The following is a 26327-nucleotide window of genomic DNA, read 5'->3' as shown; positions in this document are numbered from 1 at the left end:
GCTGTGTCATCTAAGACATCCTGATCTTCCTCTCAGCACTTTCCCACCTCTCTCCTATCCTCTTTACCCTCTCCCATAGTCTTTCAGAAGTCCACTCTCCAACGGCCCATCATACTTCAATTGTGTTTCCTCTTCTTTTTTTCCTAGAAAGATACTGTTTTATTTGCTTATTTCCCCCTTAACATCTAAGCCGTTTAGGAGGGGAAGTCACTGCTGTGTTGTTCATTTAGACCGTTGAGTGATTTCCTGTTTATGACAGGCAGTATTTCCAAGTTGATGCAGGCTTCACCAAATCTGTTATGAAGGAAGTGTTCTCCCAGAAGGCAGGCTTTCTTGTTTTTCCTAGGGTTGTCGCTGTGCTTACTGATACAGTAATGAAACACTTGTTTCCTCAAACAAGAATTCGGTGTTTGCTTCACCGTTCAAATATTCCAGGATCTCCTCAAATAATCACCTCAAAGTCCTCAAATTTCTATCAATGTTCTTGCTCAATGTTTTGTTTGTTTGTTTCTTTGGGTTTTCATTTGTTATCCTATTTATTTTGTTAAATACCAAATTAATTAAAAGTTTACAAATGGCGTTTATTAAAGAAGCTTCAAAGCACCGAAATGCTTTACAAAGCAACTCCTTATGTGTTAATATTTCCCTGTGAAGTCACTTTCTTATCATTTCAGTCAACACTCCTAGGGGGACAGTTTTTCTTCACCAGCGTAAATGGGGAATTTACCAAAAGGATGGATTCTTTACATAGATTTCATTTCAATTGACTTTTCTATATTTTTCAAATTAAAGTAAGACAACGATATCAATAAGTAATTAAAAACATGAAGATGATGAACTATCTATATACACATGTTAAATGGATATTGTATTATAAGTCCCGACTTAAAACTTTGCATACATAACCTCTTTTTACCCTACCGGCTCTGTAAGTTACAGCCTGGCATTTTCCTATTTTATAACTGTATAAACTAAGATGTGGATAATTAAAATATAAACAGTATGATTCTGAGTTTATACTGCCCCATGGCTTCATAACAACTGGGTTATAATAGCACTGCAGTATGAAAGACATGTTCTCTTTGTCTTTGTAGACCTTGAGCTATTCTAGGTACCAAGCTTTGAAGGCCAGTTAATAGCATTAGATTTCAAATGCATTCTTAGCCTAGTCAATAATGAAGGAAGTAAGTATTTATTTAAGTCCAATATAGTTTTTTTAAATAAAAAAATAACCTGCCATTTTATTACTCATGTCATTTAATTAACATATTATTCAACATTGTTGTCATAGATAATTTTGCTATTAAGGGAAAATACGTTGAAAATCAATAAAATAAAATCAATATCAATAAAATAAAGTCAATAAAATCATATCCCATTAGGTAAGGGAAATAGTAACAATTTTTAATGTCTGTTGTCCTGGGTTTGAAGCCCAGTGTTACCATAAGGAAGCAAGTTATTTACTGGTTTTAACCTTAAGTTATTAACTTATTAAATGAGATTTCTGAATCAAGAACAAGATGAGGATTAGCATATATGCTGCCCTAAACCACTAAAATAGGTTGTTAATAAAAAACCTGAGTCCAATTTCATGTGTCAGAGAACTTCTGTTTGTCATAAAGTCTTCTTGTGCTGTTAAAGAGATGTCACCATGAGGATTATAGAGACTGGTGTGTTTAAGCTTAGGGGAATGATACAGCTCTATCAATTTAGATATAGCATCATAGATGAAAACATTATTTGATATAATAGTTCAGGCTTGATAGACACAATGACAGTCTTGAACTGTACTGATGAGCAACTGTTGTTCTATGAAGAGGCATTTACCCCTGTAATTATCCCTTCTCGTATAAAGGGAACAGTTTGAGTTAATAGTTTAAACAAATGTTTACATAAATTCTTGAAACATGAAAATAAGTTCTATATGCTATTGATGAAGTTACACTTTTATTGTATTTCAGATACTCCTTAAGTTACAGAGGCCTCTTGTTTCAGGAGCAAATAAGTTGATCTACTTTCAACAGTGGTTTATCTAACTGGGGGAAAAACAAAAGCCACTTAATATCATGACTTGTTCACATGGATTTTAAATACAACTAAAATGTGATTTATATAACATTGAAGGTACTCATTTATTTGGTTTTGATAAAAATTTTGATTTTTGGACAACTTTAACAAATTATACATTAAATCAATCTGTAGAGATATATTCAAAATTAAGTGTTGTCTTTTACTTGGGGATCCAAGCTATTTAAGACTGTGAAAGAACTATTTTCTCATTGCCCAAGTTTGCTTCACATGGATGCATTGTGATGGGACATAAATACTGCCTGTGATTTTTCTCATTTGAGAATGGAAGCAACATGTAACCCTGCAATTCTCACAGGTCTTCAAATAAGAAATATATAGAGGGCCTGTGTTACAAGTTTTCTGTTTAATTGCTATTATTAATCTTCTTTATTTGAGGCAGTAAAAGGTATCCACCAGCTCAGTGAGCAGCCTGCCAGCAAGCCAAGCACATCATAGTGTTGACAGCCCTTGTTGGCAATCCTAGATGGATTGTATCTAACTAAACCACTGTGTAATTATGGCTCCTTTGTGATTTCACATTCTCATCTTACAGTCAATTTTTCTTCCTTTGATGTATCATGTTGTGTTGAGTAGCTTATCTGAAAACATCAATATGCCTTTGAAAAGGAGAGAATCAAATTGTAACAGTTTATGTTCTCATAATGTGTGCATAGCCAATGAGAAAGATGGCAAATAGGTACCCTGTCTCACACATTTCTAAGCTGCAGCTGTTTGAAGCATCCCTGTATCTTCATGTTCCCTCCAAAGCAGAACAACTGCATTTTCTTCTGTATTTATACCTCTCCAACCAGATTCAGGGGACTGAACGTTACTCTGCCTCTTAATGACACAAAGGTCACAGGTGAAGAAGCTAAGAACCTCTGACGGCATAGTTGTACAAAATAGGTTCAAAACATAGTAGTTAAATAGATTTAATTTTTAAATGTGTTTTAGGCATATGGGATGTTTCATTCATTTTAACATGTCTATGAGTAAAACAAAAAAAAATAGAAGGTTATATAGTTCTCAGTTTCTGTTTCATAAAATGTATTTCTAAATATAACATTTTTATTTAATTCTCAAAGTTTTGCACATGTTATTGAAGCTATTTTGATCTTATCTACCCCACTTGCTTTTCTCCAGTTGCCTCTGTAGATGCCCTTCCTCCAACAGTCTTTTTCTCGACTTCTTCTCATTATGATTATTAGCATCATCTTTACTAATATTATCCTTATGAGTTTAATTAGTACATGGAATAGCATCATACTCTGGGGAATGAGAAAGCTGCTGACTAGGTCTCTGAAGCAAATCAACTCTGCCTACCTCACGGGTCATACACTGCTGACAGCATTTTAGTTAAAAGTAGAGCAGTAGAAGCGCTAACTTTGTTATTGCTTGAGTTTTTACTGGCTCAACCTTGTCCATGACATCTGTGGACAACCACAGTTGATATGAATTAATGTGCATATCAGCCATACCGTGTATAGAAAATAGAATTTCATGGCTCTCCTTCTCGTGCAACAGCTCTTACATTCTTTCTTCACCGTCTTCCACAATGTTTCCCGAGTCTTCAATAAGGGAAATGTTGTTATAGATGACCCCTCTACATCTGAGCACCCATAGTCACCTAGCACTTGACGAGTTATTAATCTCTGCATTAGCTACTACTTACTTCAAGAAGAGCATCTTTGACCAAAGTACACAACTTCATGGCTATAAAGACAGATACTAATAAGGAATGCTGACAGCATGGCCATTTGGCAGAAAGAACACCAATATTTTCTTCTTTAATGTCTATTATCTATCTATTCATGGTTTTGACAAGGTTTAAAGTATCAGACATGAACTCTACCCTATTAGTAGGAAGGTAGTTGGTTTTCCTCATAATTGCCATACTATTAATGCACCAGTAGATACAACTTACCTAATAGTTATAAGAGGCTAGTATTGACAGAGAATCCAAGATGGCGGCAAGCAGTGTGGACTGTGTTTGGAGGCTCCAGTGAACAATTCAGGGGAATTGCACAGATTTCTGAGCCAGGAACACTGAGGTCCCCACACCACGGCAGTGGGAGTGCTCCATGGTTTGGAGGCCGCAGGGTGCGGAGGACCTGCGTGCCCCTGCACACAGGAGGAGCGCAGATTTTCTCGGATCGGAGCAGCAGCGGCAGAGGCAGCAACAGCAGCGGCACCAGCGTCAGCAGCGGTGGTAGCTGAGGTTTTCAGCTCATAGCCTTCTGGTGAAGGCGATTGGTTTGGTGGCTGGTGGGAGTTGCTGCGGGAGAGGGGACTCTGGGCAGGATTTGGGTCGCGTGGTGCCTTAGGACCCAGACTGGACTCCGCAGACAGTTCAGCCCCAGAGTCCCGGGTTCTGGCTCAGCCCAGCAAGCAATTCTGCCCAAGGCACTAACTCAGCGCAGCCACAGCTCCCCTGCTGTGGCGCAGGCTGGGCGGAGCGCTCAGTTCCACCACCTGCAGGAAACAAATAAAATTCTTAATCAAATGCAGGAAGACACAGACAAACAGGTGAGAGACATAAAAGAAGCACATAGAGTGGAACTGGAAAAATTTCAGGAAAATGCAAACAACCAGATGAAAGAAATAAACAAAAACGGTTCAAGCTCTGAAGACCTATAAAGAGGCAATGGAAGAAACTCAGGAATATACAAAAAAATCAGATGAAAGAAATCAAAAAATCAGTTCAAGATCTGAAAATGAAAATGGATTCAATGATAAACACACAGACAGAAGAAAAACGAGAACGGGAGACCTCAGAGAAGAAGGCGAGCAACACAGAGGTGAGCTTTTCTAACAGAATCCAAGAGATGGAAGAACGAATCTCAGGGCTAGAAGATACAATCACAGATCTTGAATAAACCATTAAAGAAAATGCCAAATCTGGAAAACTCCTGACACAAAACATCCAAGAAATTAAGGACACCATGAAAAGAAGAAATTTGAGGATAATAGGCATTGAAGAAAGAGAAGACATCAGACTCCAGGGCCCAGAAACTATTCCCAACAAAATCATAAAAGAAAATTTCCCCAATCTAAAGAAAGAAATGCCTATAAATATACAAGAGGCCTACAGAACACCAAATAGAATTGACCAGAAAAGAAAAACTGCCCGCCACATAATAATCAAAACACAAAACATGCAGAACAAAGAAAAAATATTAAAAGCTGCAAGGGAAAGGGGCCAAATAACATTTAATGGTAAACCTATCAGAATTACACCCGACTTCTCAGCAGAGACCATAAAAGCCAGAAGGGCCTGGACAGAGATCCTGCAAACCCTAAGAGACCACAGATGCCAGGCCAGACTACTTTACCCAGCAAAATTATCAATAACCATTGATGGAGAAAACAAAATATTCCATGACAAAAACAAATTCAAACAGTACCTATCCACAAATCCAGCTTTACAGAAGGTACTAGAAAGAAAACTCCATCCCAAAGGGTCAAGCTACAACCAAAACTACCCAGGAAATAGATAACTATCCCATGGCAAAAACACAACTACACAAACGTTCGACTGGAAACAACATCAAAATTAAGACTCTTAACAGTCACTGGTCATTAATATCTCTCAACATCAATGGCCTCAATTCTCCAATAAAAAGACACAGACTAACTGAATGGGCACATAAACAAGATCCAACATTCTTCTGCATTCAAAAAACACATCTCACCCATAATGATAGGCATTACCTCAGGGTAAAAGGTTGGAAAAAAATATTCCAATCAAATGGTCACAAGAAGCAAGCAGGTGTAGCCATTTTAGTATCGAACAAAATAGACTTTCAACCAAAATTAACCAAAAGGGATGAGGAAGGACACTTCATACTCATCAAAGGTAAAGTCAACCAAGATGACATCACAATTCTGAACATCTATGCTCCCAATACAAGGGCACCCACATTTGTAAAAGATCTCCTAAAAAAGCTTAAACCACACATCGATCCCCACACAATAATAGTGGGAGACTTCAACACCCCACTCTCACTGAAGGATAAGTCATTGAAACAGAAACTAAGCCGAGAAATAACATCATTAACCAATGCCATGGGTCAAATGGATCTAACAGATATCTATAGAACCTTTCACCCAAACAAGAAAGAATATGCCTTCTTCTCTGCACCCCATGGAACCTTCTCCAAAATGATCACATCGTAGGTCACAAAGCAAGCCTCAATAGATACAAGAGGATTGAAATACCTTGTATCCTATCAGATCACCGTGTTCTTAGGCTGCAATTCAACAACAACAGAAATAACAAAAAGCCTACACGTACGTGGAAACTAAACAACTCTCTGCTAAATGACACCTGGGTCAGGGAAGAAATAAAGAAAGAAATCAAGGAGTTTCTGAAATTCAATGAAAATGAAGAAACAACATACCCAAATTTGTGGGATACATTGAAAGCAGTGCTAAGAGGAAAATTCATAGCACTAAGTGCCTTTAAAAAGAAATTGGAAACATTGCACCTAAGCATCTTAACAACACAACTGGAAGCCCTAGAAAAAAAAGAAGCAGAAACACCCAAGAGGAGTAGACGCCTGGAAATAATCAAACTCAGGGCTGAAATTAACAAATTAGAAACTAAGAAAACAGTCCAAAGAATCAACAAAACCAAAAGCTGGTTCTTTGAGAAAATCAACAAGATAGACAGACCATTAGCCAAACTAACTAATAGGCAGAGAGACAGTATTGAAATCAACAAAATCAGAAATGAAAAGGGAGACAACAACAGACACTGAAGAAATTCAAAGAATCATAAGATCCTACTTTGAAGGCATATACGCCACAAAATTTGAAAATCTAAGGGAAATGGATGATTTTCTTGATCAATTTCACTTGCCAAAGTTGAGTGAAGAACAGATAAACAAGCTAAATAGTCCCATTTGTCCTACAGAAACAGAAGCAATCATCGATGGTCTCCCAACCAAAAAAAGCCCAGGGCCAGATGGTTTCAGTCCCTGGGCTGTCTAGTCTGAAGTTCTTGGTCAACCAAGCAATGTAAGCTATGAATTCCATCTCTTGGACTTGACCTTAACTCAAATATTATATGATTGCTTATTTCTACAAGCTTTTTGTGTATATTGTACATAGGAGAACATTGTAGATCTATGACTTGAATATGTTTTCTGTAAGTTGCATATGTAACTCAGTCAACTTTGAAAATATTTCCAGTCCAACTACATGGAGACACCATGCTTCATTCTGTGGGTGTATGAAACAACATTTTCTACATGGTTTTGGTAAGATCTATGGTTTTTGGCTGGTTTTAAGTCCATTTTTAAAAGACAAAACTGGAAGTAAGAAATGGTAAAATTATTTTATTACAAAAAGGAAGAAAAAGATTGATTTTCATTTATTGGGGACACAGGAATATTATCCAACCCTACTTATTGATTCTGTTATTTCAATACTTGGATAAACTTTCTTCCTATTACTTCCTTGTCTTGCATTACTAATGGGAAAAATGAGTTAAAACTCTGCCAATCTAAATGAAACAATACTATTTAAGTGCAACCTCTGTGCTAAATATGAATTCTACTGTGTTCATCTTCTTCCAGATGAACATTTTAAAAAATTATGAATCTTAAATTTGGTTGAGATTGACTATCTACTGTTTTTTATGTTAGGAAGTAGTAGCTAGCAGTGAATATACAGGGGATTTTTTTTTCATTCATAAATTAATTTACTTTACCTCCTAATTGGAACTTCCCTTCCCTCCTCTCTTCATAGTCCTACCTCTCACCTCTTCTCTATTTTTGCTCAGAGAATGGGAGCCCACCCATGGACATCAACTCATGTTGGCATATCAAGTAGGAATAGGCACATCTTCCGGTTAGGGGAAAGGGATCTAAAGGTAGCCAACAGAGTCATAGACAGCCCCTGACTCTGCTGTTAGAAGTCCTTCATAAGGACAAAGCTATACACCTGTTACTTATGTGTGTGGGGCTTAGGTCTGTCTCTGGTTGATGGTTCAGTCTCTGTGGGTCCCTATGGGTCCAGGTTAGTTGGTTTTGTTTTCTTGTGGTGCCCTTGACCTCTCTGGCTCTTTCAATTCTTCTCCCTTTCTTCCATAGATTCCCCAAGATCTGCTTAATGCTTGGCTGTGGGTTCTCTGCATCTGTTTTCATCAGCTGTTGTGTAAATCCACTCAGATGACTCTTAGTTATGCTAGTCTCCTATCTGCAAGTATAGCAGAATATTATTAATAGTATCAGTTGTGGCCTCTCTCTCTTTCTCATGGCACATGACTCAAGCATGACCAGTCATTGGTTGGATTGACATGTCCCGGCCCACGGGAAATATCTAATCAGGGTTCACCTGAAAGAGGGAGTGGGGATTGAAAGTAGGATACAGAGACGTGAGAAATAATGAGTCAAAAATTTCTGATCAAGACTCTCTTTAATGTGGACTAGTAAAACTTTATATAGTAAGGTCAATAGGATCTATTCTGAACCCTCTCTCCCTAGCACCCAGGCAAGAAGAGCACAATAGCCTGAATAGCTCCCTGTAAGAACTTCCTATTACTGAGTAGCTCTCTGAAAGGATTTCCTTAACCCTCCAAGTGTTTCTCAGTAGGGATTTCCCTACTTCTTTCAAAGGTAAGTAGTTCAAGGATGGCCTGGAACACAAAGACCTCCTCTGGCGGAATTTGGCATGGCTCCCCACAGTTGGATGGGTTGAAAGTTTTGTATGGGGGTTAATGCTTCTTCCCTCCATTGGAAGTCCCACTTCAGGCTCCATATGCCCCACTTCTGGAAGTCTCAGCTAGGGTCTTCACTGTAGACTCAGAGAGCCTCCCTCATCCCAGAGATGCCCTCCACTGATGTCCATGCTCTCTTCAAGCCCTCTCCTCCTTCTTCTAACCTGATTCCCACCCTTATTCCCCCTGTCCCACTGAGTTCCATCCATCCTTCCACTTCCAATGTATATTTTATTTCTTCTTCTGAGATACAAGCATCCTCCCTGGGCCCTCCTTGTTACTTAGCTTCTCAGGGTATGTGGATTGTAGGTTGGCCATCTTTGTACTTCATGAAGAATATCCTCTTATATGTGAGTACATCCCAGGTATGACTTTCTGGCTCTGGGTTACCTCATTTAGGATGAAAGTTTTTAGTTCCATCCATTTACTTGCAAACTGCATGGTGTCATTGTTTTCTAATAGCTGAGTAATATTCCATTGTGTAAATGTACTACATTTTCTTTATCCATTCTTCCATTAAGGGTCATTTAGGTTCTTTCCCTTTTGTGGCTATTAAGAATAAAGTTTCTATGAATATAGTTGAGCAATTGTCCTTGTGGTATGGTGGAGCATCTCATGGGTATATGCCCAGGGATCCTTTAGCTAGGTCTTGAGGTAGAGCTATTCTCAATTTTCTGAGAAAGTGTTAGATTAATTTCCAAAGTGGTAGTACAAGTATGCACTCCCACTAGCAATAGAGGAATATTCCAACAGGTACAATTCCTTAAGCTTGTGAGCATGGTCCTAGCTGCTATTACACTTATTGCTTCAAGTTAAGTTGACTGTGATGCACTCTTTAAACTACAGGTGCAAACTGCAATTATAAGTCCTCATTTTTCATGACTATCAGATTGTTTAGCATTGGCACAAAAATCATCATCTAAAGACGAGTCAGCAAGAAGCAGAAAAAATTAAGTTGATGAAGCAAAACATATTTTTGGAGAAATGACTATATCTGCTTCTGCTGATCATTAATTGAGCACTTTGTATAGCCTTGCTTCTCGTATTAAAAAGGTACCAACAGTGTTGTCACCTTCTAGGATCTTGCTAGAAATTCAGAATATTGGGCTGAGCCCAGTTCTACTGAGGCAGTAGCTGCATTTTAATGATACCCCTTTATAAATCGTTTGAGTCTTATTATTTAGAAAAGACTTCCTGTGAAGTCTATTAAAAAGTACAAGTGAAGCTACATATAGGTGAAACATTTGGTTTCTGAGATATGACCTCAGTATTTGCCTCTAGTACATTGAACAACACAAGATGAATCTGGATTAATCTTAAAAGAAGTGGAAAAAATACTTTAAGACAGTACAAAATTAGTGTGACTGACAAATTAAATGTGAGAATTTCATAGGAAGTGTTGTCTACCTGAGTTTAAAAGCTTTTTCCTTTAAGTTCTATTGAACAATTAAGTAGATTAGAAAAAGTAAGGCATTGTGCTGAATTTCATTTTGTAGTATTACTTTTCCTTCCTTTTACTATGCAAAGGCATGGTGTATTCCACCATAGCTGATATTGTGTATGGAATGCAAATGCTAATGCAAGCACTGTGTATTATTGTCTGATCAGAAAACGTGGACCTCATGGTTCTTTTTCTTTATTTTTTATTTTATTGAAATAGATTTTTCTCTCATACAAAACATCCTAAATACAGTTTCCCCTCCCTGCACTCCTAACTTCCCCCATCACTCCTTGTTCCACCTCTCCTTTCTCACCCAGATCAAGCCCCCTCTGTTTCCCCTTCAGAAAAGAGCAAGTCTCCAAGACAGGACAAAACAGGAAAAAAGGATGAAAGCTCTCGTATAGAGGCTGCACAAGGCAAACCAATAAGAGGAAAAGAGTCTCAAAAGCAGGCAAAAGCATCAGAGATACACAAGCTCCCACTGTTGGCAGTCTCACAAGAACACCAAGCTAACAGCTATAACACATATTGAGGACCTGGTGCAGGCCAATGCAAGCATCATGTTTGTGGTTTCAGACTCTGTGAGCCCTGCTTATTTGACTCAGCAGACCATGTTATCCCTGTATCCTACATCCTTTCTGACTCCTAAAGTCTTTTCTCCCTATCTTCTACAGGGCTTCCCTATCTCCAAGGAGAGGGAGCTAATGGAGACCTGCAATTTAGTCTCTATCTTGGCATAATGTTGGACTGTGGATCTCTGAATCCCCTCCCCCTGCTACAAGAGCAAGCCTCTCTCATGATTACTGGATAGGTCAACAATCTATTAATATAGCAGAACAGCATTAGCAGTCTTAAAATGTCTTTCCAGCTGTGTTTAGTTTAGCCATTTGTCTCTGGTCTATCAAGTCTCCAGTTTGTGGCCATGAGGCTCCCTCTTGTGCCATGGGTCTCAAGATAGCCTCTCCCATGTGTTCTGCACCACCATTTCCCCAGCACATTTTGCAGACAGGAAAGATTGTAGGTGGAGGGGTTTGTGAGTGGGGAGATGTCCAGATTTCTCTTTTCATCACCAAAGAGTACCTTCACATGCCAAAGAGACTAGGATTTAGGGGTGAAGGCACCAAGCTTATACCAGCTTGACTTCTGCATGTTCAGTCATCTGCATGGAAGTTGTCCTTGGAAAGTGGGCCTGTTGTCAGTTTTCAGAGAATAACCTTTGGTCCTAGCATCAGCCTTGTTTGTTTAGGCCCAGTCAACCTAATTGGCCAACATCTCAACCCAATTGCAACCCACTTTCACCACTGGAAGTCTTGCCTGGCTACAGTAGATGACCAGTTTAGACTCTATAGCCTCCATTTCTAGGAAACCTTAGGGTAATTCTAATAGATTCTAGGACATTTTCTCTGTACTAGTTTTCTACACTGCTCCCCAAACGCCCCCCAATTCCAGCTGTCTTTCTTAGTACTCTCTCCCTCCACTCCCTACCTGATCTCATCCACTGTGACTCATGTCTAACCCAAGTCCACATGTTGAATATATCTTATTTTCCTGTCCTCTTAAATATTCCTGTACTGAGAATTCTCTGTTTACATCTGTACAGCATTTTAATTGGATTATTTGTTTTTTATACTTAATGTCTTAAGTTCTTTATATATTTTGCATATTAAGTCTCTATAGGATATGGAGTTAGTTAAAATCTCTTCCCATTCTGCATCTTGCCTCTTTGTCCAATGTTGTAGAAAAGCCTGTGAGGTGCTGAGAAGAAGCTTTTCTGTTTGAGTGGAATGTTCTGTAAAGATGTTGGGTTCATTTGGTTTATTATGTCAGTTAGCTCTAGTGTGTCTCTGCTTAGTTTTTGTCTAGATGAGTTGTGCATTGGTGAAAATGAGAATTGACATATCCTATTATCAGTGCCTGATGGTCAATTTGTGATTTCAGCTGAAATAATGTTTCTTTTACAAAAAGGTAGGTGCCCTTGTGTTTGGGGTCTGGATATTACCAACTGAAATGCCATCTTGGTAGATTTTTTCATTTGGTGAGTACATAGTGTCCTGCTCTATCTCTTTTGATTAAATTTGGTTTGAAGACTACTTTGTTAGATATTAAGATGTCTACACCAGCTTACTTCTTATGTCCATATTCTTGGAATAACAGTTTTTACCCTTTATTCTGAGGTAATGTTCATGATTTTATATAAACAAAATTATGGGTGCTGTCTTCTTATTGGGTAATTAAGGACATTCATATTGAGAGGTATTAATGAACAATTATTAATTCCTGTTATTTTGTTGTTGTTGTTTTTGGAGGTGGTGGTGTTATGTGTTCTTGTCAGTTCTTTTGCTTTTTCTGATGGGAGATTATTTCTTCTGTTTTAATGTGTGTAGTTTACTTCTTTGATTTAAATTTTTTTCTAGCATCTTCTATAGGACTGGATTTACAGATAGCTATTATTTAAATTTGACTGTATTATGGAATATCTTATTTTCTCAAATTCTTTAAATTTGACTTTATCATGGAATATCTTATTTTATCCACTTATTGTAATTTTAAATTTTGCTGGGTTGACATCTGTGATCTTTTATAGTCTGCAGCACATTAATTCAAGCCTGTCTGGCTTTTAGAGTCTATACTGAATAGTCGGGAGTCATTCTTATAGGTCTACCTTCATATGTACATGGTCTTTTTTCTTTGAAGTTTTTAATATTCTTTCTTTATTCTGTACATTTATTGTTTTTCTTATGATATGGTGGGAGGATTTTCTTTTTTGGTCTTACCTATTTGGTGTTCTGTAAGCTTCTTATATCTTTATAGGAAACCCCCTCTTTAGATTAGAAAAATATTCTTGTATGATTTTTTTTTTTTAGAAAGTAAAGGTCAGTCTTTTTAAAAATTATTTTATTATTTTGTATACAGTGCTCTGCCTGCATGTACACTGGCAGGCCAGAAGAGGACATCAGATCATATTATAGATGGTTGTGAGCCATCATGTGTTTGCTAAGAATTGAACTTAAGGCCTCTGGAAGAGCAGTCAGTGATCTTAACCTCTGAGTCATCTCTCCAGCCCCCTCTTGGATGATTTTGTTGAAAATATTTTCTGGATCTCTGAGTTGGAATTCTTCTCCTTCTTCTATTCCTATTATATGTAGGCTTGGTCTTCTTATGGTTTCCCAGTTCTCTTTGGTGTTTTATGTCAGCAATATTTTAGACTTAACATTTTCTTTGACTGGTGCATCTATTCCTTGTATTTTATCTTCAGTGCCTAATATTCTTTCTTTCATCTCTTGTATTCTATTGGTGAAGCTTGCCTCTCTAGTTCTTGTTTGCATTCCTGAATTTTTCATTTCCAGGATTCTCCCAGTTTGTGTTTTCTTTATTGTTTCTATTTCCATTTTCATTTCTTGAGCATTTTTGTTTGTTTCTTTCAATTATTTTTTATCTTGGCTTTATTTAAGAAATTAGTTTTCTTCCTTCAATTGTTTGTTAGTGTTTTTCTGTATTTCTTTAAGAGACTTATTAATTTCCTCTTTAAGGACTGCTATAATTTTCATATAGCTGGTCTTAAGGTCTTCTTCTTGTGCTTCAGCAGGGGTGGAATAATTAGACCTAGTAGGGATGAGGTAGCTGGCCGCTGTTGGTGACATAGTGCCCTAGTTGTTATTGACTATGTTCTTATGTTAGCATCTGGCCATGTGGATTTGGGATGATTATGTGTCTAAGGTCTGATTTCTGGCTTTGTCTAGGTTGAGTGACATTTTTGTTCCTTTGTTTCTGTTTCCTCTCTGGATTTTCTGAGAGTATGTTCGCTGAGGGTTGCCTGTTTTACTGGTCCATTCAACTGCTGTTTTTACAGGGAATGCTTGCTCAAGATGGAGGAATGCTTGTTGGAGTTGGAGACTGTGGGAAGTGAAGGGCGGGGGATGGCCATAGAGATGGTCTCAGAGATCCACAGAAGTTATGCATGGGGAGGGGGTTAGCCGCATCTGGTGTTCTCTTGCAGCACTAGGGGTGACCCTGAGAACTGGGTATGGGATAACAGAGATTAGGGGACATCCACGGACAGCCTGCATAGTCTTCCTGCAGGCAATGCATGTGGTTGATCAGAAGAATCATAGCTCTCATTGAGACTAGTGTGTGCAGTGTGGTAAGTGGTCAAATTGACATAAAATATTTAACTTCTATAAGGCAATTTACAACATTCACAGAACAACACCACCACCAACAACAAAAAACCCACAGCACCTCTTCTTCTGAATGACCCCTGCCCTGTGCCCCAGTGTTTTGAGTATTCTTGCTACCTAAAAAGTATATAGATTTGGGGCAAATAACCTGAGTTTGGATATATACAAACATTCTTGCACGGTTACCATAATCAAGCTAATTAAATATTTTAGTCATATTATTATGTTTTTTCTTGGTGATAAGAATTGAAGATCAAACACCTTGTATGACATTGACATACAAGCCAGTGCTATAATATGTGATCATTTACATCAGATCACTACAGCACCCATTCCCGGAACTAAAACACTTGTTGCCTATGGTTAATGACTGTTCCTCTATAATGAAGATAAAGAACAGATAAACATATTAACTACATTTTATCTTGTTCAAATATGAACACTACAGTAGAGATTCGCTGTTAATATAGTGTCTGAATTAAGATTAAGATAGTTCATTATGTAAAGAATAATAAAATGAATATAGAATTAACTCAATGATTTTTTTTCAACCACAAAATAAACTTAATAAAAATAGCTTCAAGTGCTGGAGTTATACTTCTCCTTTTAATTTTACTGTTCTTGTTACTGTTGTTTGAGGCAGTAGCTCACAAGATAGACCAGGATGGACTGGAAGTTACTGGGTTATGAGGTAAGGATATCCTCCAACTCAGGGCAGTTTTAATACTTCTGCCTCTTAGCTGCTGGGATTATGGGCACAATCGAGCATACTCCGATAACTTTATGGATGTATTAATCCATATTTTCACACTTGGTGTTTAAAATTACAAATAAAAATTCTTGATTTTGAAGAAACCACTGTAAGAAAAGCCTGGCACTGGGTAGCATTCGTTGACTGTGAGTCCTGGTTTAAGCCAGAAGCTGATGTATGTTTGACTCTCTACATACTTTTTATATAAATTTACTTTAGTGGTGATGATGATTATATTGTCATATTTTGTGCTTGGCATGCTGAAGGTGATGGGAACTTTTGATGAGGCAGAGAGTAGAGGACTGAAGAAAATGGTGGGGAAATACTTTTCATTTACTGAGATGGCTTTCTCAGTTCATTTAGTGATAAGCTGCCTGGAGATGGAAATGGAAAGGTGATGAAGTAGAGTGCTGCTTGAGCATCTCCACAGAGCGGAGAGAGAGAGAGAGAGAGCTATGAGCCTGCCACATCTCTTTCCTTATAGGCACAGTATCTACTGTATTATAGATCTTAGTGGATGTTCACTTTCAAATAAATTCACGCTAAAATGTTTTAAAAAATAATGTATATGGTATATATGGATATTTTTACCTGACTATATTTTAGAAGTTTTCACTGATTGGGTGATATTTTATAGTGCATTAAAGGAGGAAGGTCTCAATAGGCGTGCTTGGTTTGCTTTTACTGTGTGCCTTCGCCTCCTATATTTTATTGAAGATTTTTCTTCCTTATGAAAAGAAACTAGTTCTAACAATAATGCATTGTGTAATATATTATCATATATGGCAGGAGGTATCTGGTTCATAATACTTCATGAAACTATTTTAATTTTTAACCTCTTTAGAGTATTTTATGTTAAGAGTAGCTTAGGGTGACTAATCTTCTGTTCCTGCTCCAGACGTCCTCTGACTTGTCTCACAGTCCATGGTCAAGAGGATTTAAAGTACATCTGTCTAAAGTTCGAAAAGTTGACAGGGGAAGTGGCCATCTGTATATTTCATTTAAGGACGCACGGTTACAAAATTGCACAAAGTGTTCATCAATCATATCTTTTTGAATTGATGACTTGTGGAGTAAGATCTGGGCTCATCTGAATTTGTAAACACATTTGAAATTGTTTTTCAAAACACTAAACTGTAAAATTAGTGATCATTTGTATTCAGCTGCTTGCTGATCCAGCTGCTTCTGAAGCCAGCAGCAAAGCAGGACTCCAGGCTCCTTCCCAGGCTTTGCAAATTAGATCTGTGTTTTAACAAATTCTCTGGTGATGGCTGTACACACTAGAGTTTGTGCAGTAGTGGTAACAAAATTCTCTCCCTTATGTTTAGACTATCAAGGCATGGTAAGAGCCATGGTCCTAACCTTCCTTTGAAATTAGGAATAGGTTAGTCCATTCTCAGGTGCTGTGAAAAGCTTATTTATTTAAACTTTCCAAGGGATGAATAATCTCAGTTTTACATTCTTTAAAGCTGCACACACTCTTATCTATTTATACCCTTACAGCTTTATGAGTTCTGATTCCACTTTTTAAAAACAGAGAATAAAAACTGTTTTTAATAAGTGAATTTGTCTGCCTCTATTGATCTGGTGTTCTTAATTCTTTGACAGTTTGAGGATATTATTTTGGTTTTCTTAGAATTATGGAAATCACTGCTTTTTTTCTCTGCAGGAGTTAAAATAAAACATTAGTAATTATGCATATTTAACTTTCAAAGGCCAAGTGATTACTCACGGCACTTATAAAAAGGAAAATTATTCCAGATATTCACAAACCAGCTCCTTGGTGGAGGACTTTGAAGCCTGACATCGTACTGTTACGAATATCCCCACTGATGAAGAGCAGGATGGATCATGAATTTATTACCATCACTCTTCTTTGCTCTTTCTCAGATGCAAGACGAAGGTCTACCCTGATGAACTCCCAAACACAAGTGTAGTCATAGTGTTCCACAATGAAGCTTGGAGCACACTACTTAGGACTGTCTATAGCGTCATAAATCGCTCTCCACACTACCTGCTCTCTGAGGTCATCTTGGTCGACGATGCCAGTGAACGAGGTATAGACTGTGCTTTGTGATTAGGAATGGTCTTTATGGTCGCAAAGTAGATAGGCAATGGTCTATATTCTGCTTTACAATAAACCACTTATAAACTGATACCTATCATATAGTATTATATGCATTTCATATATAATGTGCATTGCTGAAGTGCATTCTATTCTGAGAACAATTGAATACTTTCAGTTTTGCTTATATTCTTTTTGCCACGAACTTCAGAAATCAGCCAGAATGATTTTTAAGAATGGTTTATTTTTCCAAACTAGTTAATATTGAAAATGTATATAACTTGATGTGTAGCATTAACTAACTTATGAGATATTTATCAGTTTACATCACTTTAAATATGCATATGAGATTGTAATTAAATATGCATATGATATCTGCATGCATAAGCTGAAAAGTGCCCTTCTTTGTTGAATTTCCTTCCTAGGAGTGCCATTGTTCTGTTCTGAAATATCTCCAAATCGTCCTCATACATTCTTGCTCCATGTTACAGATTTTCTGAAGTTGACACTAGAGAACTACGTGAAAACTTTAGAAGTGCCAGTAAAAATTATCAGAATGGAAGAGCGCTCTGGGTTGATACGTGCCCGTCTCCGAGGAGCGGCTGCTTCAAAAGGACAGGTCATAACTTTTCTGGATGCACACTGTGAGTGCACCTTAGGATGGCTGGAGCCCTTGCTGGCAAGAATAAAGGAAGACAGGTAGGGAGCCCTGTGTTCACTTGGCAAGGCTTACACCTGGACCTTTGAGGGCAGCTCCAGCTGTCCATCACAATGGCTCGGCCAAGGTGCTATTTTCAGAAGGTTTATTTCCAATGCTTTGGAAAAGGCAGTTTTTCTCATTTAAGATGAAAATTGGTCTGATTCGTGTTAAGAATGGGTAATTGATTAAGAAATGATCAAATGAGCCAAGGAAACTGTTTTGAGCATTTATATTTGAAGTAAATCATTCCAATCTGGCAGCATAATGTAGTGTAGGAAACTGTCGAAGCACCTTTGGTCCACAATTCCCCTGGGTAGGGATTGAAGACATTCTCACTGACTGGCTTGTGTTACTGAAAGTGTGGAAAATATTTTAGTTCTTCTCAGTCCCTCAGCAGAGTTTTCTGCACTGCTCCAATGCCAGCAATCACAGTTTAGTTCAACTTCACCTCGGAGATCTTGAAATTCACAAACACACGCAAGCATGCACGCACACACATACACACACACCACACAAACACATACTTTTACTAAAATAATACTGTTTGTTTAAAAAAATTAAGTAGCGCACAGCATATTTATTTTCTACTTGTCAATTTTAAACTTTGAAATATTGAATTTTGTAGAAATTAAGACCCTGCAATTCTCCCTAATGATCATGACATTTTGTAGCTATTCATAAACATAGGTGATGAATTAGTGTAATTCTTAGCACCTAATGAAGATAACAAACACTGAATGCAATCTGATGTAATAAATCACCATAGAACACCTTGCCTAAATCATCACTTCATGTGTAGTAGAAGAGCCCAGAATTGAAGTTTTTAATTAAATGCTCAAGACAACAGCTGCTTCTTGTAAGCCAGTTCAGCCACGTTACATAAATGGCAGGAGCTGGTAGTTGCCATGAAGATAGATGGAAGCTGTCAATAAAATGAACCGCAGCAGTTACAGAAGGCTGTGGGAACCTCTCCGTCAACCGAGCACAGTACACAGCTAATGGCATTTTGTGGGTTGTACAGTGCCCACAGGTGAGTGAAGCTGAGAAAGCAAAGTGAACTTAGAATATATTCAATATACTCGATGGCAGCAATTCTGTACATTATGTTGCTCTTTTAAGCACGTGTTTTATATTCAACTTAATAAATGTTTAATATAATATTTTATATTATATGAGTGAATCGTTCGAATAACAATTTATTTGCATTGCATTTGCATTGTATTTTTACGTAAAGAGTCTTTTTGCTCTGATTATACATTTTACAGTGCCATAACTAGACAGTATAATGTGCTTGAGATTATTAGATAAGATTTCTCCCATAAAAGCTAAATTAATAAATCCAGTTTAAAAATCAGAACGAATGTCACAATTTGTTTGTATCCACATTCACCAAGAAGCTTTTAGAGGGCCGATGAGGCTTCCTGGTTTCAGAGAACTTCCCGCCACGGCCAAGTGTGTGGCGTATAAGACTTACATGGCAACCGAGTGACAGTGACGGTATGGTTCCTAAAGAAGATATAATTGAACTCCTTTTTGGCTTTCCACATCTATGGATGGCTTACATCACATATGATTCCCATGTTCTTCAGAATTAGCTACAGTTAATGCCATCTTGAGTAGACTTCAACTCTTCCTCGTGGAGACAATTCATGCTTGGTCCCCTAATGACCCACTAAAGCTACAAGAAGCCAACGAATGAGAGAAGCCATGGCACGGATTTCATAAAGTACCCAATGAAATAATTCAGTGAAACATTCTTACCATAAATAGGTTCACAAGAATCTGAAGCATCTTCACTATTTCTTTACTACAGGAAAGTAGGGTAAAAGAGAAAGACAACCTTGCTGTCTCATTTTAACATAGTACCTGTATTGAGACAGTGATAGACTCTTAATTCTCTGATAGCTTGCTGATAAATTGTCCTGGTCCTGGTGTCCTTATTAGACACTGTTAACTGTAATTTATAGATCATGATTGTACTTGTTGCTGGTTTTTTTTTTTTTTTTCGTAACATGAGTTTTCTCTGTGACAAGTTTTCCTGTCCTCTTTAAACCAACCTGATCTATTTGAAATGCAACCTCCAGATCTAATTGTCTTCCTTCCATCTCCGTCTCTGTATGCTATTGCTTTTCAGTGGGTTATAGCTAAAATGATGCATAATATCAAAGCAACTTGACTAATCATGCTGCGGGTGGAAGTTTATGAAAAATAGACAATGTTCATCCTGCTGAGTTAGTACTTAGAATGCGTTCTGAAATCAGCTTGAAGGTCAATTAGAATATTTTATTAGATTTCACACCATAGCATTCAGGTAAAAGTGAGGAAGATAGGCAGTCTCGGAGGAAATGGTTCTGCAGGAAAAAAAGGTAAGATAAAAGTAAAGACAGAGTGCGGTCATAAAAATAATTAAATGTTATTATATCATCTATAGTTAACTTGAAGAGCTAATGTAAATGATCATTTATATATGATTTTTTTTTCCTACAGGAAAACAGTTGTGTGCCCTATCATTGATGTTATTAGTGATGATACCTTTGAATACATGGCTGGCTCAGACATGACATATGGTGGTTTTAACTGGAAACTAAATTTCCGATGGTATCCTGTTCCTCAAAGAGAAATGGATAGGAGAAAAGGAGACAGGACTTTGCCTGTCAGGTACGCAGGTCATTATTTCCCAATTAGTCACATTTGTATTCTTATGCTAACCAAGAAACATCGTAAATTTGGTCTGAATTTTAAAAAATTCTTAGACATATTTATTACTTACATACATCTTTACTGTTTACACAATAATATAGGAATCAGAGACAATAGTCAATACGGTTATCATGGGCAAACTTGTGTGTTGATATAAATGCCAGGTATCTTTGGATATGTTAGGGTTTGATACTTAACTCTGTGTGTGTGTGTGTGTGTGTGTGTGTGTGTGTGTGTTTTAGTACATATAATAAAACAGATACTTTCTATATGCCATGACAGTTCAAGTAAATGCATATGATATGAAATGTATTTATTTATTTTAGTAAAATGTTCTTAAAAGTGAGATGACCAAAATGTTTTGGTAAATTTTCTAAACTTTCACTCTTTTTTTTCTTTTTTTTTTATGTTTTTTTTTTTACTGAATAATAAAATCATTCATATTACATGTCAATTGCTATCCCATCCCGTGTATTCTCCCATTCCTCCCTCCCTCCCACTTTCACCCCATTCCCTATGACTGTGACTGATGGGGACCTCCTCCCCCTGAATATGATGCTAAGGCATCAATAAACTTTCACTCTTTACAAAGCTATATTCATTTAAAAATCATAGAAATAATGATTTGAAAAATTTTAAAGTATTAACAGATACAACTGCTTTTTAAAATTCCAAATCAAATAACTCCTTAATTTGAAACATTTATCAGTAAAATGCATCTTACTCTTATTTTTTAAACATGTCTATCATTATTTTTTACAAGACCACTCACTGAAATAATAGTAAAATATATCTGTCCTATTATAGGTCTTTTTCCTGCATTAAAAATTAATTGTCCAAAATATTTTGGGAAATGTTTTATTGGATTATCTCTGTAAATGAATTTAGCATATCACTATTCTCTTGAAAATTTGGAAAATACTGTAATCTTGAAAAGCAACATCCATTGAAGCCCTGACCTATAGAATGCCTGGTAGCCAACTGTTGGGTTAGGGCAAGGTTACTTCTTAATTATATAAAGCGTTAAATTAAAATGAAAACTGGATAGTAGAAGACTCAGCCCTACCTATATGTTACTGAGCAATTAAATAGTAAACATTGTTGATAATTTTAGGAGATATATTAACACAGCAAGAAAAAAATAAGTGTTGCTCATAATATTTGCCTAAAACCTGTCAGTTTTGAGAGTATATTATCTAGCTATTATCCATATTACATGTCAATGGTTATCCCATCCCTTGTATCCTCCCATTCCTCCCTCCCTCCCATTTTCCTCTTACTCCCCTCCCCTATGACTGTGACTGAGGGGGACCTCATCCCCCTGTATATGCTCATAGGGTACCAAGTCTCTTCTCGGTAGCCTGCTATCCTTCCTCTGAGTGCCACCAGGTCTCCCCATCCAGGGGACTTGGTCAAAAATAGGGCACCAGCATTAGCAAACTGAGGATATATGGTAACTTCCAGATTTATTGACAATACTCCTGTCCCAACCTCTACTTTTATTTAGCTTTTTAAAAGCTTTGATCCCAAAGGAAAACTACCAAAACACTCCACAGAGATCCCTAAATACTGTTATTGTACTTATACAATTGAAAATGACATGTGTATGAATGTGTGATCTCTTAAATAAAAACAGTGAATGTTTTTTTATCTCAAATTGGAAATGTAAAACGAAGGTAGTCAATGCTCCTACTAAGAATTAAGTGATATCATTTATAAAAGAAAATAAATTTACACAGGAAGCAGCCATTTTGCTCATCTTTTGCTAACTGGATTAAAATGTGCATCATCTAACACACTACATTTTAACCACATGCTGCATGGTTTTTTGATGAAATAGTATCAAAAGCAATCAAATATATTTATTTACTTTCCTTATTGACTGAACATTATTGTGGTTTTCTAAAATAATTAAAAAGAAATGAAGAAACATCGGTGTCTGCTGAAGTTTCAAGATGCTCATGGCAAAAAGGTTAATTAATTCCTGGGCACAGTTGTAACAGCAGGCAGGTAATTTTCATCAGCAGAGCTGCGGTGTGAACTTTATGTTTCTAAGTCATTACCCAGAGACACAATCACTTTCCTCGCATGCGTGCAAACAGATAAATCATGCTATGTATTGAAGATAGGTTTCCCCCACTTGGTTAACACAATTCTGAATAGCTAAAGTGATCAAAGCGAAGTTGAATTTTAGTTGTTTTTAGTAGGATGCTTAACTTCAAATGTCCTTTATGAAAGAACTTTGTAGTCACTGTCATTGTCTCGTCATTGTTTAGATCCACAGCACGCAACTGCAATCACCGTGCACCAACTTGAACTTGGCCTAAACTCAGTCATGTTAAATGTAAAATGTATAGCGGCAATGCTATGCCATACTCTGTTGTTCTCAACATACTGCACTATAATATACAGCTCTTAGCTCTAGTGTTTCTGTTATAAACAAAAAAGAGAATCAAAAAGGGAGTTTTGAGAGTAATTAGTTTTCTTTAATCTATAAAATTCCTTGACAGCATTTATCGTCTCTGCTGTCTGCACAGTAACTAGTGTGTTAAGCAAGAGAGCATGATCTGGGAACTTATGCTCCAAACATGGTTAGATTTAGTGTCTCGTACTTGCAGAAAATCACCAATGTTGAAATAAGATATTTGAAAGAAAGCTTGGCATTGTGGTTATTGAAAAACTCTTAATACAATAGCACAGACTTTCTTCTTGCCTGTATATTGGCTCTGTTTCTTAACAATTAAACTTTATTATACAACCCAACTAACTTACACAAAAGGGAAAAAAGGTTAAAGAGAATCAAAAGTGAACCTTCTGGTATCCGTTCCAGGGGATGGGTTCCTAGGTGTCTCTGGCCTGCACGCTGGTCCAGCCTGTTCGCTGATCCTCTTCCTGATCCACATGCGCTCAAGCCTGCTCTGAACTTGCTGCTCCTCTCTGTCCTCTCAGCCTGCCTGTCTCTCACGTGCAAAGGGCAGTCTCCCTCTCCCATTGAGGGTCAATTAGAAACACAATAGTCCAGGTGGAGTCCCTCAGTCCCCTTCCTGAATTCTAGGCCCAGGATGGATCCACCTAGTCTAGCTCAAAGTTAATCTCAGGTGTGTCCAAGGGCAAAGCCCGCCAAGACTGCTTTCACCTGTGGCAAAGTTTACAATCCTTCCCACACCTGTATCCAAGAGCGCTATACGCAAGAGGCAGGAGAGCCTAGTAGTATCCTTGTACCTCCTATGATTGTGTCTGATCTAAGCTTAAGGGTCAGTTGTCATTTATCATTTTTCTTGTGCTTGGAGAAATAGTTTATTTTAGTATCTCTGCTTCAAACAAAGGCAAGAAAGATATGTTCAATGTCACCAATGTACACCACTTAATTAACTCTGGTTATGATCTTTTAAGTTTATGAGTCTACTTCTGGGGAAATGAATGATTTTAAAGTATTTTGAACACATTGGCTCATTAGCTTGCTTGAATATGTATATATATTACCCAATGAAATAGACCACCATAAGCAAAATTGCCTGATAATGAAGATAGCCTTGTTAAACTAGGGACCACCGTACCTTTTTGTTTTAGTGATAAACTACCTCTACAAAAGGCAACTTAGAGAAGTCAGGGTTTATTTTGGCTCACCATTCTAGGTCACAATCCATTATAGTAGATGAGTCAAGAAACCAGAAAATGAAGCAGCTATTCACATCACATTTACAGTCAAGAGAGGAGAGAAAGAGAGGAATGCATGCTTGCTCTCAGCTTGGTCTCTCTATTCTTAGAAAGTTCAGAGTCCTGAACCTAGGAAAGGTGCTGCACACTTTGAGGCTGGATCTTCCCACATCAATAAAGACAGTTAAGATAGTTCCCTCCAAACCTGTTCACAGAACATCCTGTCCTTCACAATCTCTTATTGATACGCTCTTGCCAGAGATTCTAGGCTTTGTCAAGTGGACAGTAACACCTAACAATCACTGAATATTGTCTTAGTTAGGGTTTCGTTGTTGTGAAGAGACACCATGACGATGTCAACTTTTATAAGAAAAGAATTTAATTGGGGCTGCCTTATAATTTTGGAGGTTTAGTCCATTTTTATCATGTCTAGAAACATGGTGCCATGCAGGAGGAGCTGGGAGTTCTGCATCTTGACCTACAGGCAGCAAGAAGGAGACTGTGTGCCACACTGAGCACAGCCTGAGCATAAGACACCACAAAGCTCACCTCCACAATGACACACTTCTTCCAACAAGGCCACACTTCCTAATGATGCCACGCTCTATGGCCAACCACTCAAACACATGGGTCTTTGGGGGGGGAATCATTCCTATAAAATCATTGCAAATATATTATGCATTTTGTTTCTAGAACGTAAAATGTGAGTTGATTTGATTTAGATGTTGAGAAATGTATGCATCTGTGTAAAAATACACATGCATGGACATTGCAGGTCACAGTGTCAGATCCTGCACATACAAAACAATCTCACAGCAATCTCTGCTGTAGAACGATTCACTGTTTAATATTCCATTTACAAATTCTAGATGAAACAGGAAGCCAGAACATGCGGATGGAATGTGGGTTACGGGAGATAACTGTGCTAATACTACAACAATGGGTATGTCTGGAGGAAAAGCCTGGATTAAGTCATACTGGTTGCGTTAGTATCTTAACCATACTCTGTACATAACCCTCAGAAAACAGTTATGAAGACACGTGTTTCCATTTTAACTTCTTACTGATTACAATATATTTCTTTATAAGGGAAATATTAGTTATTTCTCATCTATTTAACTCTTCACTCTCCATATCTTACCTTCCTTTTAATTACTATTAATATTCTTAATATGATTTCTTTCATTTCATTCTCCAGTATCTATTCTAGTGTGCTGTCAGAGAAGCAATGAAGTGGCTAGCTTGGGGGGAATCTGGTACTTTTTAAAATGATAAATTTGAAAATTATTCTTTCATCTTTGCTTAAATTATGTGAAGAATTGAAAGTGACACAAAATATTAAGTGAGAAATATCCTTGGCAGGAGGCTGAAGTTGGGTTTTAAATTTATTTCTGTTAATAGACCATGCATGTATGATATAGTCAGTTTGACAAGTGTCTAAATGCACAAGGGAACATAAGACAAACAGGCCTCACATCCATCAGTGTTGTATTTCCTACTAGAGTCTCTCTTTACACGTATTTCATCACAATTTAAAATTTGTCACAGTACTCATTAGTATTTTATGTCATTAAAGTTGGTGTTGTTTTATTTTTTTTACTTTTGCATAAGCAACTTTACTAGCTGCTACTATCTTGCTTATTTAGCTCAGACCCTAATTTATGTAGTAAATTTTTATTAAGGATTTTTTTATTATTGTTATTTTCTGTTTCATTTTTTGAAATTGTTTATCATAGGTTGATTATTAATTTGTTATGTTCCTATACATGGTTTTGAATTTATCATGAGCCTCCTACCTCCACCTACCTAGTGTTATGGGGTATACATGGCCTGTGCTGTTACATCTGATTCTTATACAGAGATGGACCGTAGAGTTATGTACATACTAAGCAAGCACTAAACCAAATGAAATCTATTCCTAACCTCCAAATTAAAGCATGCATATGAATTTTATCTGATTTTATTTGTTCTTTTCCCTCAGTATTAGGAATAGAACACAGGCGTTGTGCTTGGTAGACAAACGTATTGTCCCTGAATTACAGCT

General features: G+C 37.3%; 1 protein-coding gene across 2 annotated transcripts in view; it reads left to right on the top strand.

Moving 5' to 3' along the window:
• Positions 1-26327, top strand: part of Galnt13 (polypeptide N-acetylgalactosaminyltransferase 13) — a 447668-nt gene that overhangs the window by 222147 nt on the left and 199194 nt on the right. For both annotated transcript variants that reach the window (XM_051166208.1, XM_051166210.1), the window contains exons 3-5: positions 17052-17218; positions 17718-17925; positions 20414-20584. In XM_051166208.1, the coding sequence (XP_051022165.1) occupies positions 17052-17218; positions 17718-17925; positions 20414-20584 (546 nt within the window). The remainder of the gene's footprint in view (positions 1-17051; positions 17219-17717; positions 17926-20413; positions 20585-26327) is intronic.

This window comes from Acomys russatus, chromosome 24 (assembly GCF_903995435.1).
Source record: "Acomys russatus chromosome 24, mAcoRus1.1, whole genome shotgun sequence".
Lineage (NCBI taxonomy): Eukaryota > Metazoa > Chordata > Mammalia > Rodentia > Muridae > Acomys > Acomys russatus.
The sequence above is the reverse complement of the archived record's forward strand: the minus strand, read 5'-3'. Positions and strand labels throughout refer to the sequence as shown.